Source organism: Drosophila takahashii, chromosome 2L, assembly GCF_030179915.1.
Source record: "Drosophila takahashii strain IR98-3 E-12201 chromosome 2L, DtakHiC1v2, whole genome shotgun sequence".
In the NCBI taxonomy this organism is placed as follows: domain Eukaryota; kingdom Metazoa; phylum Arthropoda; class Insecta; order Diptera; family Drosophilidae; genus Drosophila; species Drosophila takahashii.
The window spans coordinates 12,470,629-12,493,698 of NC_091678.1; the positions used below are offsets into that span (position 1 = coordinate 12,470,629).

At 38.2% G+C, this 23,070-nt stretch overlaps 3 protein-coding genes across 3 annotated transcripts in view; 2 read left to right on the top strand and 1 right to left on the bottom strand.

The window, feature by feature from the left end:
• Nucleotides 1–1,479: 1,479 nt before the first annotated feature.
• On the bottom strand, nucleotides 1,480–21,926 carry Trpgamma (Transient receptor potential cation channel gamma). The gene is made up of 17 exons (XM_070215271.1): nucleotides 21,878–21,926; nucleotides 9,962–10,004; nucleotides 7,563–7,741; nucleotides 7,131–7,499; nucleotides 6,520–6,852; nucleotides 6,272–6,454; nucleotides 5,984–6,218; nucleotides 5,606–5,901; nucleotides 5,271–5,539; nucleotides 5,089–5,205; nucleotides 4,826–5,021; nucleotides 4,571–4,765; nucleotides 4,265–4,490; nucleotides 3,828–4,193; nucleotides 3,332–3,613; nucleotides 3,145–3,263; nucleotides 1,480–3,092 (listed from the first exon to the last, which is right to left on the bottom strand). Exons 4-17 carry the CDS (start codon nucleotides 7,479–7,481, stop codon nucleotides 2,865–2,867), a joined length of 3,396 nt encoding a protein of 1,131 aa, XP_070071372.1. The 5' UTR covers nucleotides 7,482–7,499; nucleotides 7,563–7,741; nucleotides 9,962–10,004; nucleotides 21,878–21,926; the 3' UTR covers nucleotides 1,480–2,864.
• Cyt-c-d (Cytochrome c distal) overlaps nucleotides 6,404–23,070 on the top strand; it is a 66,219-nt gene continuing 49,552 nt past the window's right edge. The window contains exon 1 of the mRNA XM_070215262.1: nucleotides 6,404–6,407. The gene's annotated coding sequence lies outside the window, so the exon portion shown is untranslated. The remainder of the gene's footprint in view (nucleotides 6,408–23,070) is intronic.
• Nucleotides 16,447–16,890, top strand: LOC138912820 (uncharacterized). Its single transcript, XM_070214202.1, has one exon. The coding sequence runs from the start codon at nucleotides 16,447–16,449 to the stop codon at nucleotides 16,888–16,890; it is 444 nt and encodes a 147-aa protein (XP_070070303.1).

Below are 23,070 nucleotides of genomic sequence, written 5' to 3' on the forward strand. Positions count from 1 at the left end.
TCTATTGCACGGACTCTTTATGGATCCTGTTTGTTCTGTTGTTCGTTTAACGATCTTCAAGTCAGTGTTGGAAATTCATCTTAACTGGTTTGACATTTATACGAATCCACCTATGCAATATACATCTGGGTCAACAAGCCTAATAAAACGCTGATCAAGTTGCCCATGATGGAAGGCCGGTAGGTAGTCCTTCAGGAAACTTGAAATTAGATCGTTCCGTAGATCATCGAGAAGAACCTGGACAGAAGGGAGGGTCATCAAAAATAACGGCAGGCGTCACAGACCAATATATAAACCGGGTAGCAGACTTGCGGAAAAGTCTATCCGGAATTGATGGGAAAATCATATCGTCGAAGTTCAAGCGTATTGACTCAAGATATTTGTACATTAGACATAATACCGATCACAGTATTTGCAGCAGTAGTCCAATCTTGATCCTTATTATTTCCTGTGTAAAAATATCTTGAGCCAATCCGCTCGAACTTCGGTTCTATTATTTTCTTATTAATTCAGGATAGAGTTCTTTGCCGGACTTCTCGAAGGATTTATTTTTTGGTCTCAATTGCCTGTGTTTTATGCCCTTCAATCCTGTCCAGTTTTGCCTCCAAGTCCTGCGGAATGATCTACTTCCAAGTTTCCTGCTGGTCTGTCTGTTGGCCCTCGATCCTGTTCAGTTTGGCCAGTGTTTGTCAGCATCCGAGTTACTCCACTGATGTCGTCTTCTTTTGAATGCAGTCCAGTTTAGTTGATTTTTCCCACACTGAGTTGGAGCATCGTTAAACAGACAAATCGAAGGTGCAATATCCTGCGACTTTACCTAGAACCCATAAAGGTTTCATGCAAAATTTGCTATAAGGAAAAGTAGATGATTTAAATAGATCTTAGACAATGAAAACACTAAAGACGAGAGACTATAATGTAAGTTTAATCTTTGGTATTGTTGATAAAAGGTGGACTCAAAGAACTCCTGGATTTTGATATAACCCCAAGCACCCCTTATTTTGAGCTGCAAACTGACGGTTTCTTGAGGTTTATATATAAAGTCAAGTAATATTTTCAATGCTAGCATAAAGGCTCTAAAGTTTTACTTTATTTCAAACAGAAATGGAAAATATGTTTTAAAATTAGTTTATTTTTGATTTATGTGCTAGAGAGATTTTAATTTTGTTAAATATTTAACCATCTTAGTTGAAAAAGCAGCCAAAATAAAAATAAAAAGTTTGATTTTATTATTTGTATATTTTTATATATTAAAAAAACATTTTGTTTTTATTTGAATCTGGGACAAGGCCTTTAATTAATGGACAAAGTAAGTACCCCTATCCATTAGCAGATCTGGAGCTATTTTTAATATTTATATATTATTTCATTTTCAGATCGAAAAGCTAAAATATGGTTTTAAAAGCCAAATAAAAAATGCTTCATACGTTTCGATATATTTTTATTAGTTTATGTTTCCGTGCAAATAACAATTTTTTATATTATTCTAACATTGTATTTGGTATTTCGTTTGCCTCCTTAGATTGTTTGTTTTTCTGGCTTTAGCAAAGATATGTCTGGCAATTGTGCAACATATTTCTGCTGTTCCAGAAGAAAGTATTTATATAAAATGCTATATGATATTCCTTGTTATTGTTTTCGTTGATATTTCGTATATTATTTGTGTATTTGTGTGGGTAATTGTCTAATTTAACGCAAAAATCATCTAAAAATTTCGATTATTCATATTTGTATTCTATATATGTATATATATTATATATGCTAAAATCGCCGTGTGTGTAGGCTATGGATATGCACATCTTGCGAATATACATACCCATAAAATGCAAACACTTTAGTAGTATGCGATTCGATTATTGTTTGTCGTGTTGTTTAAAATCGGTGTATAAAATTGTGGTTTCTTTTGATTTATATACTTGTCTTGCTTTGCGTTTGCTTTGCTTTTCTGCTTGCTTGCTTGCTTGCTGGAACAACAACAAATCCTTGGTTTCAAAATCCGTTCTCTCAAATCAACAAATACACAGCGCTTCCCTCATTGCGGGTACAGTACGTTTCAGTAATTCAATGTTCATCCAAAACTTATGTGTATAAAAAATATGTTTCATGCTAAGGCAACGTTCAACATCGATATGGGATAGTTTAGTATTCGTATTTGTATTTGGTAAAGGTCTTTATTGGATCTATATTTTCAACTCTTTTCAGGAGTTGGTACTTTGTTTTTTTTGGTGTAAAAGGTTTCTCTATAAAGCGATTGGCATGATATGTGTGCTTCATGGTTCAGGTGGAGGAGATAATTTTTATGCAAGAAGCTTGTTTTTAATATATGTATGTATTTTGGATTTTAATTTGGTATTGTATCAAAATCGGACCACCACATCCTGTAGTTGTAATTGGAAAGATCAGAAAACTTTGGTTCTTAAATGAATGAATGTATAGATACGATCCGATAGTAAGATGTGTAGACTGAAGTTTTGTAAATAAAGTTTTATAGGTTAGTTTGAGGTAAAGGAAATATCGTTTCAGTAGTGCACGTTAGTTGTTTCTGAGTTAGTGATTAACAGTTAGTGAGGGGTATGGTGTGTGCTAATTCCATCGAATGGCCTCTATATCTTAACATGGTGAGGTAATTTAAGATCTAGGCTGTGTGGGTTTTAAGTATAGCTTCCTTAGTTAGTTTACCTCCATACTCGGTTATGTCTTCATATCAAAAATGTCAACAAAGTGTATCTGTATAGTATCTAAGTGTATGCTTCAGGTGCGCCATCTAAGTAGTTTAGCTGCTTTATCTTTGGTATCTCTGGCAATCCCATCTGCCCCTTCTTTTCTTTGGTATTTCTAGCCTCCTTTGAGTTCCGAAAGTGCTTTCAGCCAATAGCACCCGTGGTAGAAACACAACTGGTGCTGATCAGAGGTTCCCTGGAGTTCACGGACGTATTGGATGGATCGATGGACAGCGTGAAGGTAGAATTGGTCTCCACCGAGTCGTGTTGGCTCTGGGTTTGCTCATGCCGCCGTGGTTTCACCAACTGGGCCGGATCTTTGTGCTGCACACCGGCCTCTGCTGCCGGATAGCTGGACACCCGTTTCAGGGTCTACAAAAAAACATAATAATAAAAACTAATTCTTGAAAACCTAGCAACTCACCTTATCATTAAGTAACTCAGCTGCATTGGCCGCTGCCACGGATTCGGTAACGGGGCAAATATTCTTGCTCGATGAGAACTTTTTGCGCTTCCGCTTCAAAGCGGCAATGGCAGTGAGACCTGGGTTATTTTGAAATTCGGTTAGATTACTGGCACGATTAGTGGGTATTTCTAGAACTCAAACCCACCGCTTGTCGTGTGAAAGAAGTGCGAACCCACTCCCGCATGGGCTGCTGGCGAATTGCTGACCACCGAAATCGTTGGAGTTGGTGTATTTGATGTTGTTGTGGAACTGGTGGTCTCGCCATGGTATCCGTATCCCTGCTGGGGTGAATTCTGGGCATAGGTGACCCGCATCTGGCCATGAACTGGGGTGGCTGTGTGCGAGGAGTTGCACACCGAGTCCTCCGACTTCGAACGGCCCAGCATTTTGCTCACGTTGCCAACCTTGGCGGCTTCTATCAAGGTGCCTGCAAAGGAAAATTACACACCATTAACACCAGATGTAGATGGCGCCAGGATAAATAATGTTACACTTTGAACATTAGATGTAGATGGCGCCAGGTGCACCTTTTGCCTCTTAGCAACAGCCTTTTTGTTTCTTGATAACTTGTATAATAATAATTTGATTTCCATTCTTTAACTTTCTCTACTTCCTTTGTTATAATTTTAAGCATTACATACCCCATCTTTTTTTATGACCCGCAATGCGCTTGTTGTACGGCTTCAAAGCGGACTTATTGTACTTGGTGACCTGGCTGCTGGAGGCCATTGCCGCCCCCTGAGTTCCCTGGCAGGCGGTGGGCGTGGTCGGTGACTCCGATCCACCGCCTCCACTTCCGGCCTGACTCTGCTGGCGCTTGTGCATAAAGTTCGGCGTGAAGAGGGTGGACAGTGTGGAGCTGAGGATCTCGTGCTGGTTGTCATAGTTGTCCAGCGAGGTGGAGAACTCGGCCACGGGTGCCAAAGATCCCGTCGAGCCAGGCGGTGCGATATTGAAGCCCTTCATCAGGCGACGCTCCTTCTGGCGGTTCTTCTTGCCACCACCTCCTGTGGGCAGAAAGAGAGAACCCATTCAAATAGAGGACGGTTAGTAATCCAGAGAGATTTCTGCGGCTTACCACCTCCTTGACCCGCCGTCACATTCGTGTCCATGCCGCTGTTCTTGAGTATTTCCACCAGTTCGCACCGGAAGGCGGAAATGTCCTGCTTGATCTCGTTCACATCGTCCTCGGTCACGCCCTGCGACTCGGCCTTCCGCTGCTCCACAGTCACATACCGCCTGACCAGATTTCGCATTATCTGCTGGTACTTGAAGTCCCGATCACTCGCCTGCTGGGCCTTTCGCTGTGGGAGATGCCAGAAAAGGATAGATTATTTTAATAATTAATATTAAATTAATATAACTAAGGAATTGGGGTACCAACCCTTATCGTCTTGAGATGTTCCCTTCGAGCGGCCGAGGATCCACTGCAGAAGACCCGACGCATCCATTTAATGGCATACCAAATGGACTTTGGAGTGGGTATAATATTGAATGGCGGTGGACAGGTTCCGCCCTCCTCGAAATAGCTAATCCACAGTTTGGACCGAGCAAACTTCCACTCCACATCAGCACGTTCCTTAGAAAATACAAAAATTAAATAAGTTAAAAGATTAAGTGAAGACTACAAATATCCCACCGAAATTAGTTGGTACGAATGATTCATCATGGCTATGAGCAGATTGAGCAGCACCACAATATTGATAACTGAGTAGGTGCCAAACATCAGCATGCCCCAGAATCTGGTGAAGATCTTAATGCCATCCAACTCAAAGCTGTCCAAGTCAATTAGGCCAAAGACAGCCCAGAAAAGGGTTTGTGTGGTCTCAAATAAACTGTAAGCAATTAAATTAATTTGCATCACCTTTACATAAATTTATTAAAATTAAATAAATGACCTACTTAGAGAACCTACGCCACACTATACACGCATTTGGATCATTGGTTCCATTCATGTTTAGAAGAGCACTCATGGGAGAAACCTCAGGACAACGCTTCTTTTCCAGATCAGCATAGTACCTAGGATATTAAAAATAATTTTAATATTTAATCAGTTTTTTAAGACAAAAGACAGATAAACCCACCACAACAACTGATTGAGACCACTGCCAAAAGCGAACAGGACCAGGACATATAGAAAGAAGAACTTCATGATGTCCATTACCATCCGGGACAGCGACACCTGCAGTGGCCCCAGATGCGGATTCACCGAGAATATATAAACCAGCTTGAGGCTACTGAAAATGTTCGCTGCACTGAAAAGGCCCTCCGAAATTAGCATCGGATCCCAGGCGTCCCATCGCTCCCTCGGCAGGTCCGTGGCATGCGAGTTGTATATCATCTCCTTTTGGACCTAATCAGTATATAATAAATAAATGGTTAACTACGGGAATTTCATTAGGGGAATCCAGAAAATCACCTGAAAAAAGGACACCACCCGCAGAGCCACCGTGGCCACGTACAAGGAGTTCGTTACAAAGTCGATCACATTCCACATGTCATTGAGATACTCCTGCAGACCAACGTCCCACAGCTGCTTAACCTCGCTCCAGATGAGTCCACTGACCCAGGCCAGGATTAGCCACTCGATGAAGGTCGGCTTGGCCCCTCGCTTCGTGGGCAGCTCCTCCACCTTGTTGAGCATTCCCGAGGAGTCCGCAAAGAACCAGCCGCCAATGAAGGTCTCTATTCTCTGCGAAGCCAGCATCAAAAGAACTGGAAAAGGGAATTTCACGCAATTAAAATACAATTAAAATATTAATATAGTAATATTAAAAAATTGACTTAAATTACTCACACAAAAAGGTGAAGTAGGAGGCGCTGTGGCAGATGAACTTGATGAACGGCTTGCGCATCGTTTGGCCAATACTGGAGTAGGGAGCCAGGATGTAGGCCAGCGAGAAGATGGGGAACATGATGCCGATCCGGATAATGTCGACCGCTTGCAGGGCCATGTTCTTCCTTCGGAAACCGGGCAGACCCTCGTACCAAATGCTCGCCAGCAGTTGCTGCACATTCGAATGGGCCACAAACTAAAAAAGGGATTTATAATAAATAAATGTAGGTTTCTAAATTCAGATTTTACCTTTTTCTGTCGCAGTTTAATGGCCAGTTTGAGGCGGTTTAAATGCATCCGTTCGCCGTGCTCGTAAACTGGACCGGTGGGATCATGGTTGAGCAGGATCTCCAGCTCGTGGGAGGTGCGAGTGTGGTCCAGCAGGGCGGTGGCGAAGTCCTGGCACTGCTTGCGCAGCTCCTGGTACTCGTTCTGGGGAGTAAGATTAAAGCATGATATGATAAATAAATAATTACAAAGTCAATTTCCAAGCCCACCTTAAATTCGTGCTCGAGAAAGCTTAGCCGGCGCAGCTCCCAGGACAGCTCGAAGGCCGTGAGGATGGGATCCTTGGAGGAGAGTGCTATCAAACTGGGACTGGCCAGGGCCCGATAGGCGTTGATGCGGGATCTCGAGTGGCGGAGCGAATCCTCCTGACGGGACTGAACGCACTCATCACAACCACATCGCACATCGTGAGGCATGGGCAGTACGGCTCCCCGATCTAAAAGGATCTTGATGATCTCATAGTTGTCGCGGTGAGCGGCCAGGATCAGCGGCGTAATGTCCGGCGTGAAGGTCGAAGTATCCTCCGAGGCGGACTCCCAGCTCTAAGGGAAAGTAGAAGAGAGTTTCAAGAAAGCTCGAAAATAAACACCTCCCACTAGAGCTTGAACGAAAATCTACATTATCGATAATTTCGATAATTTTCATAGGAGATATCAATGTTTTCTGACGTTTTATTGTTAACATAATTATTTAAACATAATTTTTATATTTTTGAAACATAATTATTATAATTTTTTTTAGATACTTTCCCTTGATTTCATTGATATTATAGTAAAATATCGATATTTTCGATATTTTCCCAGCTCTATTTTCCACTCACATGATTGCCCTCGCTGTGAAAGGTCACGTTTTCGTGGTCCAGCAGCACCTCCACAGCCTCAACGAATTCCTCCGAGATGGAATGCAGCAGCGCATCCTTCGTGTCCACATTGTAGTTAATCAGCAGCTCCACCATCTCCAGATTCTCGTTGTCAATGGCCATCAGCAGGGCGGTTCGCCCCAACGGATCCACGCAGTTCACATTGATGTACTCCGTGTCCTGGGCCTTCTGCAGCATCCTGCGAGTGCCGGCCATATCGCCCCTCTCCACGGCCAGCAGGAACTTCTTCTCCTCCAGCGTCAGCTGGCGGATCTCCTGATGCGGCCGGATCGTATTCTCCTCCTCCATCATGCCGTGGATGCTGTGACGCTAATAGGTAGATTGATATAATTATATTGTTCCTGAGATAAGAGATCTGAGCCTATGACCCACCTTCACCCGCCTGGCTGGCTCAATCTGGACCGCTATGTGACCACTGCCGCTGCTCTCGCTACCCAGTTTCTTCTCGGCACTGTCCGCCGCATCAGCGCCATTCTTGATCTTATTGAGAATGGGGGCCAGCACCGATTTCCGGCGTGCCGGACTCACAAAGTGCAGCTTTTTTCCGTCGTCTAATTGGGAAAGAAATAGAGATTTTTTAATAATAATAAATTAACAAAATATCTAATCTTTAAAAGTTGAATTTACTGTTCGAAAAATACAGCTGGAAACTGTAATTTTCTTTTCTGATTTCAGAAAAATTCAGTTTCCAATATCCATTTTACATTATTCAATGGTAAAAATAAAATATGTATATATATTAATATCTATTCATCCCCATACTTTTTATACCCGTTACTCGTAGAGTAAAAGGGTATATTAGATTCGTGCAAAAGTATGTAACAGGTAGAAGGAAGCGTTTCCGACCCTATAAACTATATATATTCTTGATCAGGATCACTAGCCGAGTCGATCTAGCCATGTCCGTCTGTCCGTCTGTCCGTCTGTCCGTCTGTCCGTCTGTCCGCCTGTCTGTCCGTCTGTCTGTCTGTATGAACGCTGAGATCTCGGAAACTATAAAAGCTAGAAGATTGACATTTTGCATGCAGATTCTAGGAGTTCCTACGCAGCGCAAGTTTATTTCAAAAGGGTGCCACGCCCCCTCTAACGCCCACAATCGCTTGTATACGATTTTAAAAATTTCAATATTTCGGAAAAGTAAAGATGCAGTTTTATTATGTTTATGAATACCTATCGAAATGTAGAAGAAATTTTTTAAATCGGACCATTCGTTAAAAAGTTACGTCGGATCAAAGTTTTTATCTCCTTCGCACTCCCTTAAGCTGAGTAACGGGTATCTGATAGTCGGGGCACCCGACTATAGCGTTCTCTCTTGTTATCTGTGTAGCCACACAGATGTCTGGCAAAGATAATCCGGTTATTTTCAACCGAGCTCGACCTTGAACAGCAGCCCCACCCACACCGATGCACTGATGCTATTCAAGGCAAGAGCTCCTGGAAATCATCAAATTGCCATCAAAACTGAATTTTCCCTGATTTTTATAGCCTTGGGGTGTAATCGTTATCGTTATCATGGCTAGAAAACAAAATAATAATTTTCATCGGAAAATGCAAAAACAAAAACGGGGAAAAAGAGGGGCAGGGTGAAAAGGAAAAACTCTAAAAGCAAACACAAACACGCGGCGTATACGCGATATGTGGTGGCATCAGAAATCTGGGTCAGTTATGGCCTGTTTGTTTTTTATTTTGTTTTCTTTTTTTTCGTATTAAATGTGCATGTGTGGTTCGATATGTTGTCACTTTTTTTGGCATATATTTTCAAATGACATTGGCCGCATCGGCAGCCAAACAAACATCAAACTCACATGCGCCCTAAAAATTGCAACCATGTTTGCATAGCCCTTAAGTCGAGTGTTTTGTGGATTGCCTACAGATTCTTTGACAAGAATCAAGATAGCCTTTTTCACTTTAAAAACCAACTATAAGCTTTTAAGTCCATTTAATTTAGGAAAGAAAAATACAAACTGATGACTCATCATTACTTTTAGTGGTTTCAAAATAGTGGTAATGGTTTCAAAATATTAAAACTATTCATTGGAGATTTTTTTTTAAGTATCTAAAAAATTACCTCGAAAAGTATGCTACAAAATCATAAATATCATTCACTAATAATTTTATTTAGCCCACTTGTAAAATAAGTTTTAAATGTTCTCTTTTTTTAACTGGATAAGTTTCAGTCAACTCAAAGTCCCATTTTTTTTGCCTCCGACGTGCGTTGAACTTTCATTGATTGCACCTACAGTGCACACACTCCTACACACACACATATGCAGGTCACGCACACTCTTGTAGAATCGAATTCCTTCGAGTGCCTTTGTGTGAGTCTGCGCAGGACTTAACCTAGGCAACTTTCTTTCATGTTGTCGTAGGTCGCGAACACACGTAAACCAAGCTGCATGCCAAGCAAAATGGCGTCGCACTCACTCACACTGACTCACAAACACCCACAGTTATTCTTTTCACGGCTTTTCATGGCATACTAATCACAGGCAGGAGCCATCGGAATGCTATTGATTGACCTGAAAACTCAGACAACATACAGCTGCAATTGCCATTTAAATTTCTGCTGTAATCACAGCTGCTTACGGTTTTTATTTATTATTTACTTAAAATCGTGAAATACTATATAATTTTCGAAGTCTACTAAACTTGTCTGAGAAACTTTTAAATGAAAGGATATTTTCGTAAGTTCGTAACAATTCAATGGCAACCACGTTGCGTATACGTAATGCAGAGATGTGGCCGGGATTTCTTCAAGATTAATGACTTACCTTCGCCTTCTTCGCCGGCTTTCGCATCGCTCCATTTCGACAACTGAAAAGGGAATTAAAGAGCAAGCGGTTAACAATTAGTAAGTTAGTATTGCTAGTTTATTTTAACAATCCAGTTATTACATAAAATTAATCAATCAATATTAGAAATAATCTACAACTTAGCACCAATTAAAATAAATAAATAATAATAATGATAATTATTATCAGCAATCATTTTAAGATTACCTTTTTACTTACTTTAAGGTTTTTAAAGTTTTAAAATATATATGTAATGCCTGGTCAAAGCTAATGTCTTCATATTTTATAAACATTTTTATTTAATTACAATTATGAGGGTTTAATAAAATAAATGTCCTTCAAAATTAAAGTCACGTTTATACTATAACATTAAAAACCTAAAAATGTTGTTTATACATTTTTTAAATTGAGCTTCAAGTTTCATTCAATGTGCCTGATTCCACAACCAAAAGTCCTGTCATTCTCGCAAATTGATAAATTCCGCCTTGAACATTTGGTCGAATTTCCTGCTCGAATTAGACCTTGGCAGCAGATCACCTCAGCAGATGCGTTTCCTGGCAGCCACCGAAAACAAACCGAGGACCTTGACACACAGAGTCAGCAGCCTCAGTGGGAGCTGCAGTCAACAGCGGATAATTAAATGTCAAGATTGCAAGTAACAACATTGGGGGGTTAAGGTGAAAGAGGGGTTAAAGGGGCTGGTGAGTGGTGAGTGGGTGGGTCTGCAGCATTTGTTGTGGCCTTCATGGCTGACCAAACATGCAGCCACAAAACATGAAGCCACCCACACTATCATGCGGAGAAAGAGATGGATATAGACAATATACACAGAAAAATAAATGTTGCATTTTAAATTATTTATCTTCAACAGAATATTTTATATACACAACCATTTTCATTCAAAACTATGAAATAAATGTTAGGATTTTAAGAGATATGCGGAAGTTAAGAGCTTTCGACAAACAATATCAAACTCTTCCTTTTGGCTCTCTTTTATTTGATTTTTGTGTCATGCGCATCCTATGATTAACTAACTCCCTATATTTTAGAACAGTCAAAACAGTCCTTTGTAATGGAAATACATTGGTTTAATCTCATCATTTTACTTATAGATTACTTTGTAAACATTTGCTATTTTGTATTTGTTATTATGGTTCTACGTTATATGATATCTTCATCGAAATGTTGTAGAACTATTGATCCTGCCGAGTGTGAGCCTCCAGTGAATGAGCTCCTGATTGTACCTCACCCACTAGATTTGGAAGCATCGGCACCACCAGTTGATACAACGTATGCGCCACCTTATGACTCACACAATGAACTCCCTGACGACCCAGGGGATAACCTACCATCGAATACAAACGAACGATTTGTTTAAAAGTTCGAAAAGACAGATCCACTGGAAGAACAGGACTTTTAAGAAACTACATATGATACCTACTATTAAAGTCTAAACAGATACCAACAACGGTATAATATCAATTATTCTATAATCTGAAGAATTGTTACACTTATTATTTTTTTTGGCTTTTAATTAATTTAATTTCGGCTTTTAAAAAAAGCTTTTCTATTCATAAACATTTGATTTATGTGTGTTAGTATTTTGTACTAAACCTTGTTAAAAATAAGTTCAATTTTTTATGTTTGAATAAAGAAACTGAAAATCATCAATTACAATTTTTCTTCCTGGAATACAATAAAAGAAAAGGATATTTTTGAAAATTTACTGGTGTCTTATAGACCATTTGATTTTTGTTAAGAGACATGCGAAAGTTAAGAGCATTTGGCAAACAATAGGAAACTCTTATTTTTGTGGTCTCTTTTATTTGTTTTGGAGCGTTCACCCCCAAAAATAAGACTTGTTTATGTAGACTACAGTGTTGACTCGAAAAAGTGACAACATAAAAATCAAGAGTGCTCAACTATTTGCATCTGAAATTGCTCCCCAACCAAAGGTATTTAAAATGTAAAATTGAACTGTTTTGGTTTTTTTTATTACTATGCTTGAGTATTCCTCATTAAAGAGTTCACTGTATAAAATGGCTCTTGCTTGCTTTAGAAATTCTATGCTGAGAGCATATGTATACATACGCAAAAAACAGCCGCTTCACACGCAAAGTATAACGTCATAGTTCAGTTGTCTTGAAGCTTTCACCTTCGACGGAATTCAAAATGGATTTCGATAAAATATTTGATTGCATTTTACCCATTTCCTTTTTCTGTTTAGTTATATTTGTTTTGCGTTATTTGTGGTCTGCGGAGGAATGTGAAAGGGTTCGAAAGTATTTCGGGTGTGAGCGAGATGCTGATGACGTGCCGAGCCTACCAGAGTTCGCAGCATCGGCACCACTAGATGATACAGCATGTGAGCCGCCTGATAACCAACCTAAAGATAAACCAAACGACCCGAGGAATGAACTACCTCCGGAATATAACACTCTATTTCCCTAAGAGTCTGAAAAGTCCCAAGATCTCAAATGTAGTTTAATAAAAACGGGAAGTATCATATACAAAGAGAAAAAAAAACAACAAAACAGTACAACATTATTAGTAGAAATTAAGAGAACTTCTCATTCCTTTATTTATGTATATTGAGAGATAAGTCGAATTGAAGAGCGGTCAATAAACATTTTGTTTTGGCAAAAAAGAAACCACAAGTTTCGACTCTTTATTAATTCATTCATAACAACAACATGAGCTTTTTCTTGGTTGCCATGGTGAGCAGACCCCCAAAATGCGACTGTTCTGTCTTAAAATTCTGAAGTAATACGAAAGATGCCAAATTTGATTGACAGAGGGTTATCTCTTCGGGTTAGAACTGATTATTAAAAATGATTTAAGTCGTTCTAAATAGCATGAATCATACGACATGCATAAATCATTATTTCAGTACATTTTGAACATTCAACTTCATCGGAACTTAAAATGGAAGAATTTCTGTCGAGTCCTCTAATATGGCTCCTAATTATTTTGATCGGTGTTCTCTTAGTTCTACTTGCTTTACGTAATGCTTGCGAGGACTCTAACCGTTCCACGATTGACCACCAGTGTGTGCCCAACAGACAAGAATTTCCAGCATCGGCACCACCAGATGATCCACGAGAATATAACTCCCCAGTTCTGAAGAAAGACAATCGGGGAAGTCAGCCCCAGCCTGATAGCTACAATAATAGAAGCAACGACCATGTTCATCGAAGATTAAAGCTGCAATACTTATTTTAATATTTAAAATTCGTCGTGTGAAATTTTTCATGAAATAATGTATATTTTTAGAAAATTATAATTTTAGAGGATATTGTTATAATGAAAACATTCAATTTATTTCTTCAAAATTGTATTTCATTCTATAAGACTACTTTCTCCCAACAGAAGATCACAAGATCCAGATGCCTACTGGAAAAAGGGTAGTTTGCAGCAATAGAGTACTACCAAATATTTTTTAAAGATAAATACCGGCTATCTCTCTTCTGAGGCAGTGTTAAGCTCTTTATAACTTTTCTCTCCTGCTCTTTATTTTTATGATTTCACGCTGAAAGTCTACATATGTATGTCTACATGTGCAAATTAATATACAAATGGTAGCAATATCCCAAAACGAATGGTTTCAGTACGTTCGGAACAATCAACGCTACCGGTAATCAAAATGGACGATTATCTGAAGTTGGAACTTGCACTTGCAACTGCAGCTATAATTTTATTAAGTTTCCTTTGCTATTTGTATCTTGAACGTGTTTATAACTCTAGAAATAAAAGAGAGCCTTCCGCGAGTGTACCTCCTGTCAATCCGCCTTTGTATGTTCCTTTGCATGTGCCTTTGCATGGGCCTCCAGTTAGTCAACCTTTGTGTGAGCCTATAGTTATTCCGCTCCGGGGTACGCCTTACGCACCCGATTTTGAAGCATCGGCACCACCCGATTTTGAAGCATCGATACCACTAGCAGATACAACGGATACGCAATACGATATAATAAACGACCCACCTAATGACCCACCTAATGATCCACCAGATGACCCTCCACCAGATTATAACACACTGTTTCCGAACGAGTCTAAAAACTAAATACCTCTCTGAGAAGATTTTTTTCGGAGCGGATGCAAACAATGATACCTCTAAGAATTCTAAGAAATTCAACATTGATTTCGTTAAAAATGTATTTTTTATTTATTTATTATTTTTATAAAATAATTTATATACTGAAATAAAAATAATTAATAATTTTAAATGTGTAATGTGCTCAGTTTTTTTTCGGCAAACCTAAATTCCAAACATGTACAAGATTTTTAGGCCATATGGCTAAGAGTATTGGTATTTTCATTATGCCCTACAGGTCTCATTCTCTTTTATTAACGAATATTAAGAGACTTCTCAACCGATTAACACGTGTGGCTCTTTTGTTTTGTTTTTGCCTTGGGGCAAAACTTGAACTTTTATCAGACAAATTTGAAATTATTAAACAAAAAAGGTTATTGCTTTGGCATAACAGTTAAGTAATTTTTAAGATATTTGTTAAGAGTATTTGCTTTATAGAAGACCATAAGAGAGCATTATAGAGCACAAATGTGCTGAGCTGAATCGTCAGTATGCTAGAAACGTGCTTAGTGAACGGACATAAAAATGGAATTATATATCTATGTTACTTTATCAATCCTTTTTGGTATTTCGTTAATTCTTTTAATTTTTTCTATATTTTATACATGTATCCAAAAGAGTAAAAAGTGTTTTTCGCGGAATTTGCGCAATAGAGCACTCAAAGCAGAATCAGGCTCTATAGACTATGACTTTACTCCGTTAGAAGGTTATCAAACGAGACGTTCAGCAGGAACTATAAATGACACCAACAAATTTTCAAACGACGATAACACCCAAGATCTCCACGATAGTTACGACGATAGCTATGCTGCTAGTTGCGGCGGTAGTTATGGCGGTAGTTGTGGCGGTGGCTATGATAGTTGACACACTGCTCAGTGGAAGAAAGTGCTGTTCTATGAAGTTTGATTTCGATGGTAATAAAAACCACCAGATGATTTACGAGATGGTTCACCATCGGACTATAACTCCTTATTTTAAAGGGAGTTGGGAATGTCAGCCCTGGAAGATGGTACATAATTAGTAGCTACAAAAGTAGAAGCATTAACAATGCTTTACTTATCTAAGAATAAAGCTGCTTATAATAATAGTTAGTTCTATTAAAAACTTTCACTTTAAAATTGTTTTCCATTCTATTAGAACATTTTCTTACAAGAGAAGATCCTGAGATTAGGCAAATTATCTATATTTTGAGGCAATTGTATGCCGTTGCTCTCGCGCTTTTTATTTGTATTATTCTGCGCCGAGAGTGTTAATATGTTTGTATGCAAATTAATAAACAAATGTCAGCAATATCATGCGGAGCGAATAAGATCATTCTTCAGTACGATCGGAACAATCCACTCTAGCGTTACTCAAAATGGATGATAGGCTTCGTTTAGTTTTAATAGTAGTACAAATTTTGTTAGGTTGCTTTATCTATATGGTTTATAAATGTGTATCAAGGGCCAGAAAGAATAGAGAGTCTGTCGCGAGTGAGACCTCCGAAAGGAGGCCTCCAATGTCTCAACCTTTGCGTGTGCGACCAGTGATTCAGCTCCGGTGTATGCCTTATCCACGAGATTTGGAAGCGTCGGCACCACCAGATGATACCACGGATTGGCCCCCACTGTACGATAATGTATACAAGCCAAGTGACCCACGAGATGACGCCAGACCGGACTATAACACACTCTTTTCACAAGAGTCGGAAAATTCAGTCCCACTTTAAGGAGATATTATTCCACAAATCAATACCAGCTACGATAATGATACATCCCACGTTAAAAATACACGCATTTCGTTATAATTTATTTAAGTTAGGAATTAAACTCTTCACAATAATTGTTATACTACAATAAAATAAGTGTGCAAGCGCAGAATATATTTTAATCTAACAGTTTCTTTCGCGTTTTTTGTGCTCAGTATTTTTCTGCAAACTTAAATTCCAAACGTGTACAACATTATTAGACAAAATGGCTAAGAGTATTGGTATCACGCCCCGCAGGCTTATTTCTCTTCTATTAATGAATACCAAAGAGCAATCAAAGGCCTCTGAAGCAAAATTTGAACTCTTAACAAACCAAAGAAAAATGATAAGAATAAATTGGCTAACTTCTACGAAAGTTAGCATAAGAGATATACATATGAGCATAAGCTTTAAGAAAGTGCTTAAGAGAGAAATATACATACATATATAAAAATGTTCAGCATATGGACAAGGATGATCTCACGGAAAATTTTGTACTTCAGTATGCTTAAGACTTTCCCCTTGGACGAGCCTAAAATGGATCCAGTTCTATGTTTTTATATATCTTTCACGATTTTGTGGCTTGTTGGTGGCCTATGTATACTGTTCTGTCGCAAACAAAAGTGCACTAAGGGGGTTTCAAGCAATATGCACAATTCAATTGAAGAAGCAGAATCTGTCGAAGCAGACTATGACAATATTTCGCTAGACGGTTATCAAGAAGGACTTGCAGATGTAACTACAGATGATGTAAGCCACGATATCCACAACAATAAGTGCTATGGTGCCCACCTATTTTTAACCAGCGATACCAACAATGATACCCAAATTGATATCCAGAATGATGACCAGGAATTTACCCAAAACAATAACGACACTGATTCAAACAATGATACCCAAATTAATATCCAGAATGATGACCAGGAATTTACCCAAAACAATACCGACACTGATTCAAACAATGATACCGATTGTCCTTCCTACAACGACAACAATGGCGATAGCTATAACGATAGTTATGGCGATAATAGTGACGATAGCTATGGCGATGGCAATGACGATAGTAATGACGGCTGTGATTGTGATGATTAGGCGACACTCTAATTTCAGTGCATGGACCAAATAACATACAATTTATATAAATCATTTAACAAAATTTGTACTTTTTAATAACTTTTGACAATTATATTAAATCCATACAAAAAAACTGTGAAAACAAGAACATAAATTGAAACCTGGAAATCTGTTTTTTACTGTGAATATGCACATTGTACAATCTATATTTCGGTCGAAGGCAACAGTGCGTATGTGTGATACACTTTGACACCAACTCGCAGAACCTAAAACGCGGGTGTGAGTAAAAATTTTCAAATAAATATACTTATGTATATGAGTCAAATTAAAGAGCGGTCTATAAACATTTTTGGAATTAATTCATTCAAAACAACAGCATGCATGTATTTGAGATTTTTCTTGGTAACCATAGTGAGTACGCCTGTGCTGACTTAAAAAAGTGATCTCATAAAAAATTGGTTTACCTCTGATTTTCATCAATTGTTCTCTATTTTAAAAGAGCACTGTAAAACATTTTTTTACGCACAGAGATTGTATACACGATTCTATGTATGCGAGTAAAAGCATTATCAACGCAGAGTATAAGCTCATTCATCAGTTGGGTTGAAGCAATCCACTTCACCGGTATTAAAAATGGAAGATTTTCTACTGGCCCTTTTTAAAATAATTTTGGTTGCGTTTTTATTTTGGTTTTTTGATAGAATATTAAATAATAAAAAAAATATAAAACTTTCCGCGAGTGAGCCTCCACTGAGTCAGCACGAAAATGTGCCTGATTTGGAAGCATCGATACCACCAGCTGATACAATGGATGAGCCACCACTATACGATACAATATTCAAGCCTCCAGACGACTTTCAAGATGGCCCACCACCGGATTATAGCACCATATTTCCATGAACTATGATAAGTCAGTCCGCCTAAGGATATACAATTTTACAAGAAAAGCCACTGGCAAAATCAAGTTAGAATTAACTTAATATTTTATACTTTAAATCCTAGAAGAGTTTGTAATTTAACAGTTTCTTGTACTCTTAATGTGATCAATGTTTTGCGACTAACTTAAATTCCAAGCACGCACAACATTATAAGGCAAAATGGCTAAGTGTATTGAGTCTTTTTCTCTTTCATAAATTAATATTAAGAGACTTTTCAAAGAAAAGAGCAATCGATTAACACGTGTAGAATTATTGACAAAATAAATAAAAACTCTTTCTTTCTATGAAGTTGTTGCCTTATTCAACACCCAGCAAACAAATTTAAAAGGTCTAGCATAAGAGAATTAATTTCTTTAAGGTTTCCATAACAGTGTATTCCCTTTTAAGATATGTATATAGGGATTTTAAAAGAGCTAAGAGAGCATTAGAGAGGGAGAGTATACAAATGTTCAGCATGTGGCAAGGTTGATCTATCGGAATAATTTTGAGCTCAGTTGGCTTGAAACTTTCCTCTCGGGCGGAGCTAAGAATGGATCCCGTTGCATATATCTATATAACTATAGTGATTATGTGGTTTGTTGGTGGGCTGGGTATTTTGTTTGCTCGCAGGCAAAAGTGCTCTAAATGTTATTCAAGCAACTCGCGCAATTCAATAGAAGAAGCGGCATCTGGCGAAGCAGACTATGACAATATTTCGCTAAAAGGTTATGAAATAGGACTTGCAGATGTAACTACGGAGGATGTAAGACATGATACCCACCTCTTTTTGACCAGCGATACCCACAAAGATACCCACAATGATACCCAGGAATGTACCCAAAGCAATCACCACACTGATACAAATATTGATACTCATTGTTCTTCCTACAACGACTATAACGATAGTTATTGCGATAACTATGGCGATAGTAATTGCGATAACTATGGCGATGATTAGTTGCCCAGTGCCAGGACCAAAAAAAAAGGATATACAACCCTCTGAAAAATTTGTACTTTCAATAAAAAAATGTAAAAACATAAAAAAGTTAAATTAAAACTAGGATATCTTTTTTCACTGTGTACATGAAGAGAAATTCAGGTTCAGGTTTGTCGCTTCACCTCCGACGAAGGCTGCTCGGCTGCTCTCACATCCGGCCACCGATCCTTGGCAGGCTGCAGGACCACCGGGGGCACAGGACGAAGGTGGGTAGTGGGTGGCATAAATCTGGCATGCATGCCTCGAGTGTCCTTGTGGCGGGCAACAAACGCCAACGACTTGTGGCTCCACACACACACACACGAATAGTGCGTGTCCTTGGCAGATTCCACAGGCAGAGACAACGTCGAGGACGAACCGCAACAATAATGGCAACCACATCATCAGCAGACGCAACAGCAGCAGAGAAAATACCGAGAAAACCCAACAAACACTCCACAAATTGCCACTCTCGACTAGGAAAATATGATCCTTCCATTAATTGGATGAAAAATATAGAAATATGAAACATATTTCTTAAAATATATACTAACTAATTCTAATATCAATTCTATAGCGCCGATCACAAAAACATTTCCCCTTATTATAATTATTTCAGATATTTTTCAAGTACTTTCTATTTCCTTTTATTTTCTTCCCTTTTTTAATTCCCAAACTCGAATGCAAAGGGTATTAATAAAAACCATTCCGCCTTCGCTATATTCTAACTTTGTTTTCGTTCTGTTTTTGTTTGCGGCAGTAACTTGAGTCTGAAGATGAGGCGAAAGGATGCCAAAGGATGTCAGCCAAGGCAACGCCAACTACTTGGGAGCCCATTGCAACCCCATGCACCCTCGATTCTTTCGTTTTTTGTTTTTTTTTTTTGGAGAAGGCCAAGCGCGAACTGCTTGAGAAACAGTTAAAAGTGCAGGGGAGCAGCCGTAGAAATCAAAACTTAACATTTTACTGGGGGAAATGCAGGTCGGCATTACGTATACGCCGTGTTGTCAGCAATTAAAGACGAACTTAGCGAGCAGCTGTTGTTGGCATTCGTGCTGCTGTTGTTGTTGTTGTTGTTGCTGCAGCTGTGCGCCGATGTCCTTGAGCGCCTTCTAATTGAGGGCACTGCACTCGCCTGCGGTGACCCCAAGGCACCACCCCCTCTTTCTCCTCCTTTTACCCCTTTTTGCCCCTTTTTACCCCTTTCGTTTGGGGGCTTTGTTTGTGCTTAAAAGCTGTTTAACTGTCCTCCGCCCTTCGTCCTCCTCCTCAATTGCTTACAAATGTGTCCAAAAATACAGTATTTAAAATTCCTAAATTTTCAGATCGTTTTAATCAATTTCCCAAAGGCATTGTGAAACTTGATTGTGTTCGGGGACTCAATTGGGTTTTTGTTTTTGTAGGAACTCGGAATTTGACCTTCACAGAACATTCAAGATAAACTCTTGCAGTTTTTATGATATACAAACTCAAGTGATGAATTGTATAAAATATAAAATAATAATATATAAAAAAGATAAATATTAGATCAATACTGAGAATCCTATAAGTTATATGCTAACAATTTAATATTTATATTATTTTATTATTTACTATTTAATAAAATAAAAAGTTTTATAAACTAAGTGAATTGCAGAAACAAAAATAATTCCAACTATACACAACTGTTAAGTTGACCTCCATAGTATTTCTGCGAGGATTGTTTTAGTTGCACTTGGGTGTGTGTGCAGTGGGGTGTGTGCTTTTGCGTGTGTTGGTATCTATGTTTGTGTGCCAGCTTTTGTTGGGGGTGCAACATGCAAATGAATCAAATTTCTTGCATGTGTTCGCCATTGCCTTCGTATTTGTGCCTCTGTTTGTTTGTTTATTTGCATGGAACAACTCAAATGTAACTGTATGCAGCACCCTACACAAATACTAATGCTCGTGGCCAAACACACACCATTGCCCACCTGAAAGTAGGTTAACTTGTTTTTACGGTTCAATTTTTACAGTAATGCACAAAACGCGAAGAAAAACATATTTATAGGGCTTACTTAATAACATTCTATCCATACGATTTTTAAAGAGTTTCGATTTTAAAATAGCAAAATACAATCAAATTGAACTATTAATTTATATATTTGTTTTTCCGGATTATTGCCTTTTTGCTTGCCAATTTATCTTCACATTTCTTTGTTTTAATACACCATCAGCTCACCTATTTTATGTGTTATCGAAGATTTTTCCAACGAGAATTAAACCAATTGGATAAACATTTGAATACTTAATTGATATTATTAAGAAAAGTATTGTTGTTCATTAAATTCTTGATTGTTTTCTCAAAAAGATAAAAATAGATGGTTATAAACGATAGTTTAAACTTGATTCTCTTAAATTGGGTTTCATCTGGCTATAATAGTTAATTATTCATTTTTAGTCACAATTTTACGTTTGTGTCAAATGAAAAATCCATGTGATTGCAACTATTTTAATCCTGCAACTAAGGTGTGTGCTAAATGGCACATTTAATCTAATCAATCATCTCCTCTCGTTATTATTTGCAAAGCTTTCAATTCCTCTTCTATTGACCTCTCCTCGTTTAAATTAAATTAATCAAACACAGGCTTCGAGTGCAACAACTTCAGCTGGCACGGAAACAGAAAATAGATGAGAAGACTCTCGGTTCGGTGCGACCTTCTCCCCTTCTGCAATACAATCCCCATCCCCTGAATCGGGCTGCTTGGTAATCGAGAAACTGGCACAAGTGGACACTGAAGAGTCATCGACAGGACGATGATGGGGATGCAAATGGCGACGAGAATGGGAATGAGAATGAGGACCCACCTGGACAAAGGGTCAAAGGCCACTGGGCAAACAATACAGAGGTCTCTAATAATCCTTATCACAACCAACGTTTTTTCCTTACTTAGCAGCCAGCAAAAAATATTATCTTTCCAATAATATGTTCACTTCATTTTAAAATCCTTAAGAGGATTTGTATAATAACTATTGTTATTATTATTATAATATTTCAAAAACATTTTTTTATTTTCCAACAAACAAGTATTTTAAATAATCTTTTAAATATCTTTAAAATTTTGGTCTGGGTAAAGTGCACCCCTTCACTCACCTTGAGTTGAGATTTCCTCTTGAGGGCGGCAATTGATCGTGTTTGCTGTCGTAGAACCTCCAGTGCAGCTACGAAGTCAGAGGTCGAAAATCAAAACGAAATTGAAAACTGATTCCGGCCAAAAAACTGAAATCATTGAAACGGAATAAAAATATTTGGTGGCGCGAAACTCTCACGAAATCGAATTTGGGTTTTCAATACTTTTTCCGAAAATTTCTATACTCTTGCAAGGGTCTAAAAATTAAAAAAAAAACATCACACTTTCTATTAAAATAAATGGAAAATAAATCTGAAGAAAAACATGTTTTTTAACTTTTTATTACATTTAAACTTAATTAAAAAAAAACATTTTTTAACATTTACTTATTGCAAGAGCATCAAAATTGAATAATATTCCAATATTGGCCTTAGATTTCTCCAATTCGTTTTGCTTTAATTGTTTACGTCTGCGTGAGGAACGGCGCGAAAAAGATGAAAAACATATCGTTTGAATTATAAACAAATTGGCAACGAAAATCGCTTTCAATATTTTCATTTAATTTTCATGATTGCTTTGTTTGGCTTTAATTGCACGTTTTGACTGACTAATGAGTGGGTGATGGAGGCGGTTTTAGCTTTATTTAAGAATATTTAAGAATTATTGCGAGTATTTGTGGTTTCTCTTTCACTTGGAATAACCTTGCGCAATTTCAAATTTTGAATTCGTTGGGAGGGGTTTTTCACTGCATATTTCCGTTACGTGCCGTGCAACCGGAAGTGCACACTCACACACACAAAGACGAAAAACGCACACCAATACAGCCAAGTGCATGGGGGCTACTTTTTTATACATTTTTTTTCTATGGTTTGGTAACTTTGAAGAGGGTGTTTGACCCATAAATGAATTTATGCCAATTTAGAAAGGCAAACACAGAAAAGTTGAGGGTTCAAAGGGGGGTTTAACATGGGGCGGGGGCGTTGGCTAACCAATTAAAACGTGTTTTTTTTCTGGGGGGGTTGTTTATTTATTTGGTATTCCCTGTTGCTGTTAACAGGGGGCAGCATAACCGGATATATTTGTGCAATTATTTTAATGGCCTAGACACCGACACAAACAAGCAAACACACACAGTATAGGACTAGCCCTTTTTTTACATGAAATTTACTTTTTCTCTCCTTTGGTCAAACTAAACAATATTTTTTTTTGCACTTTA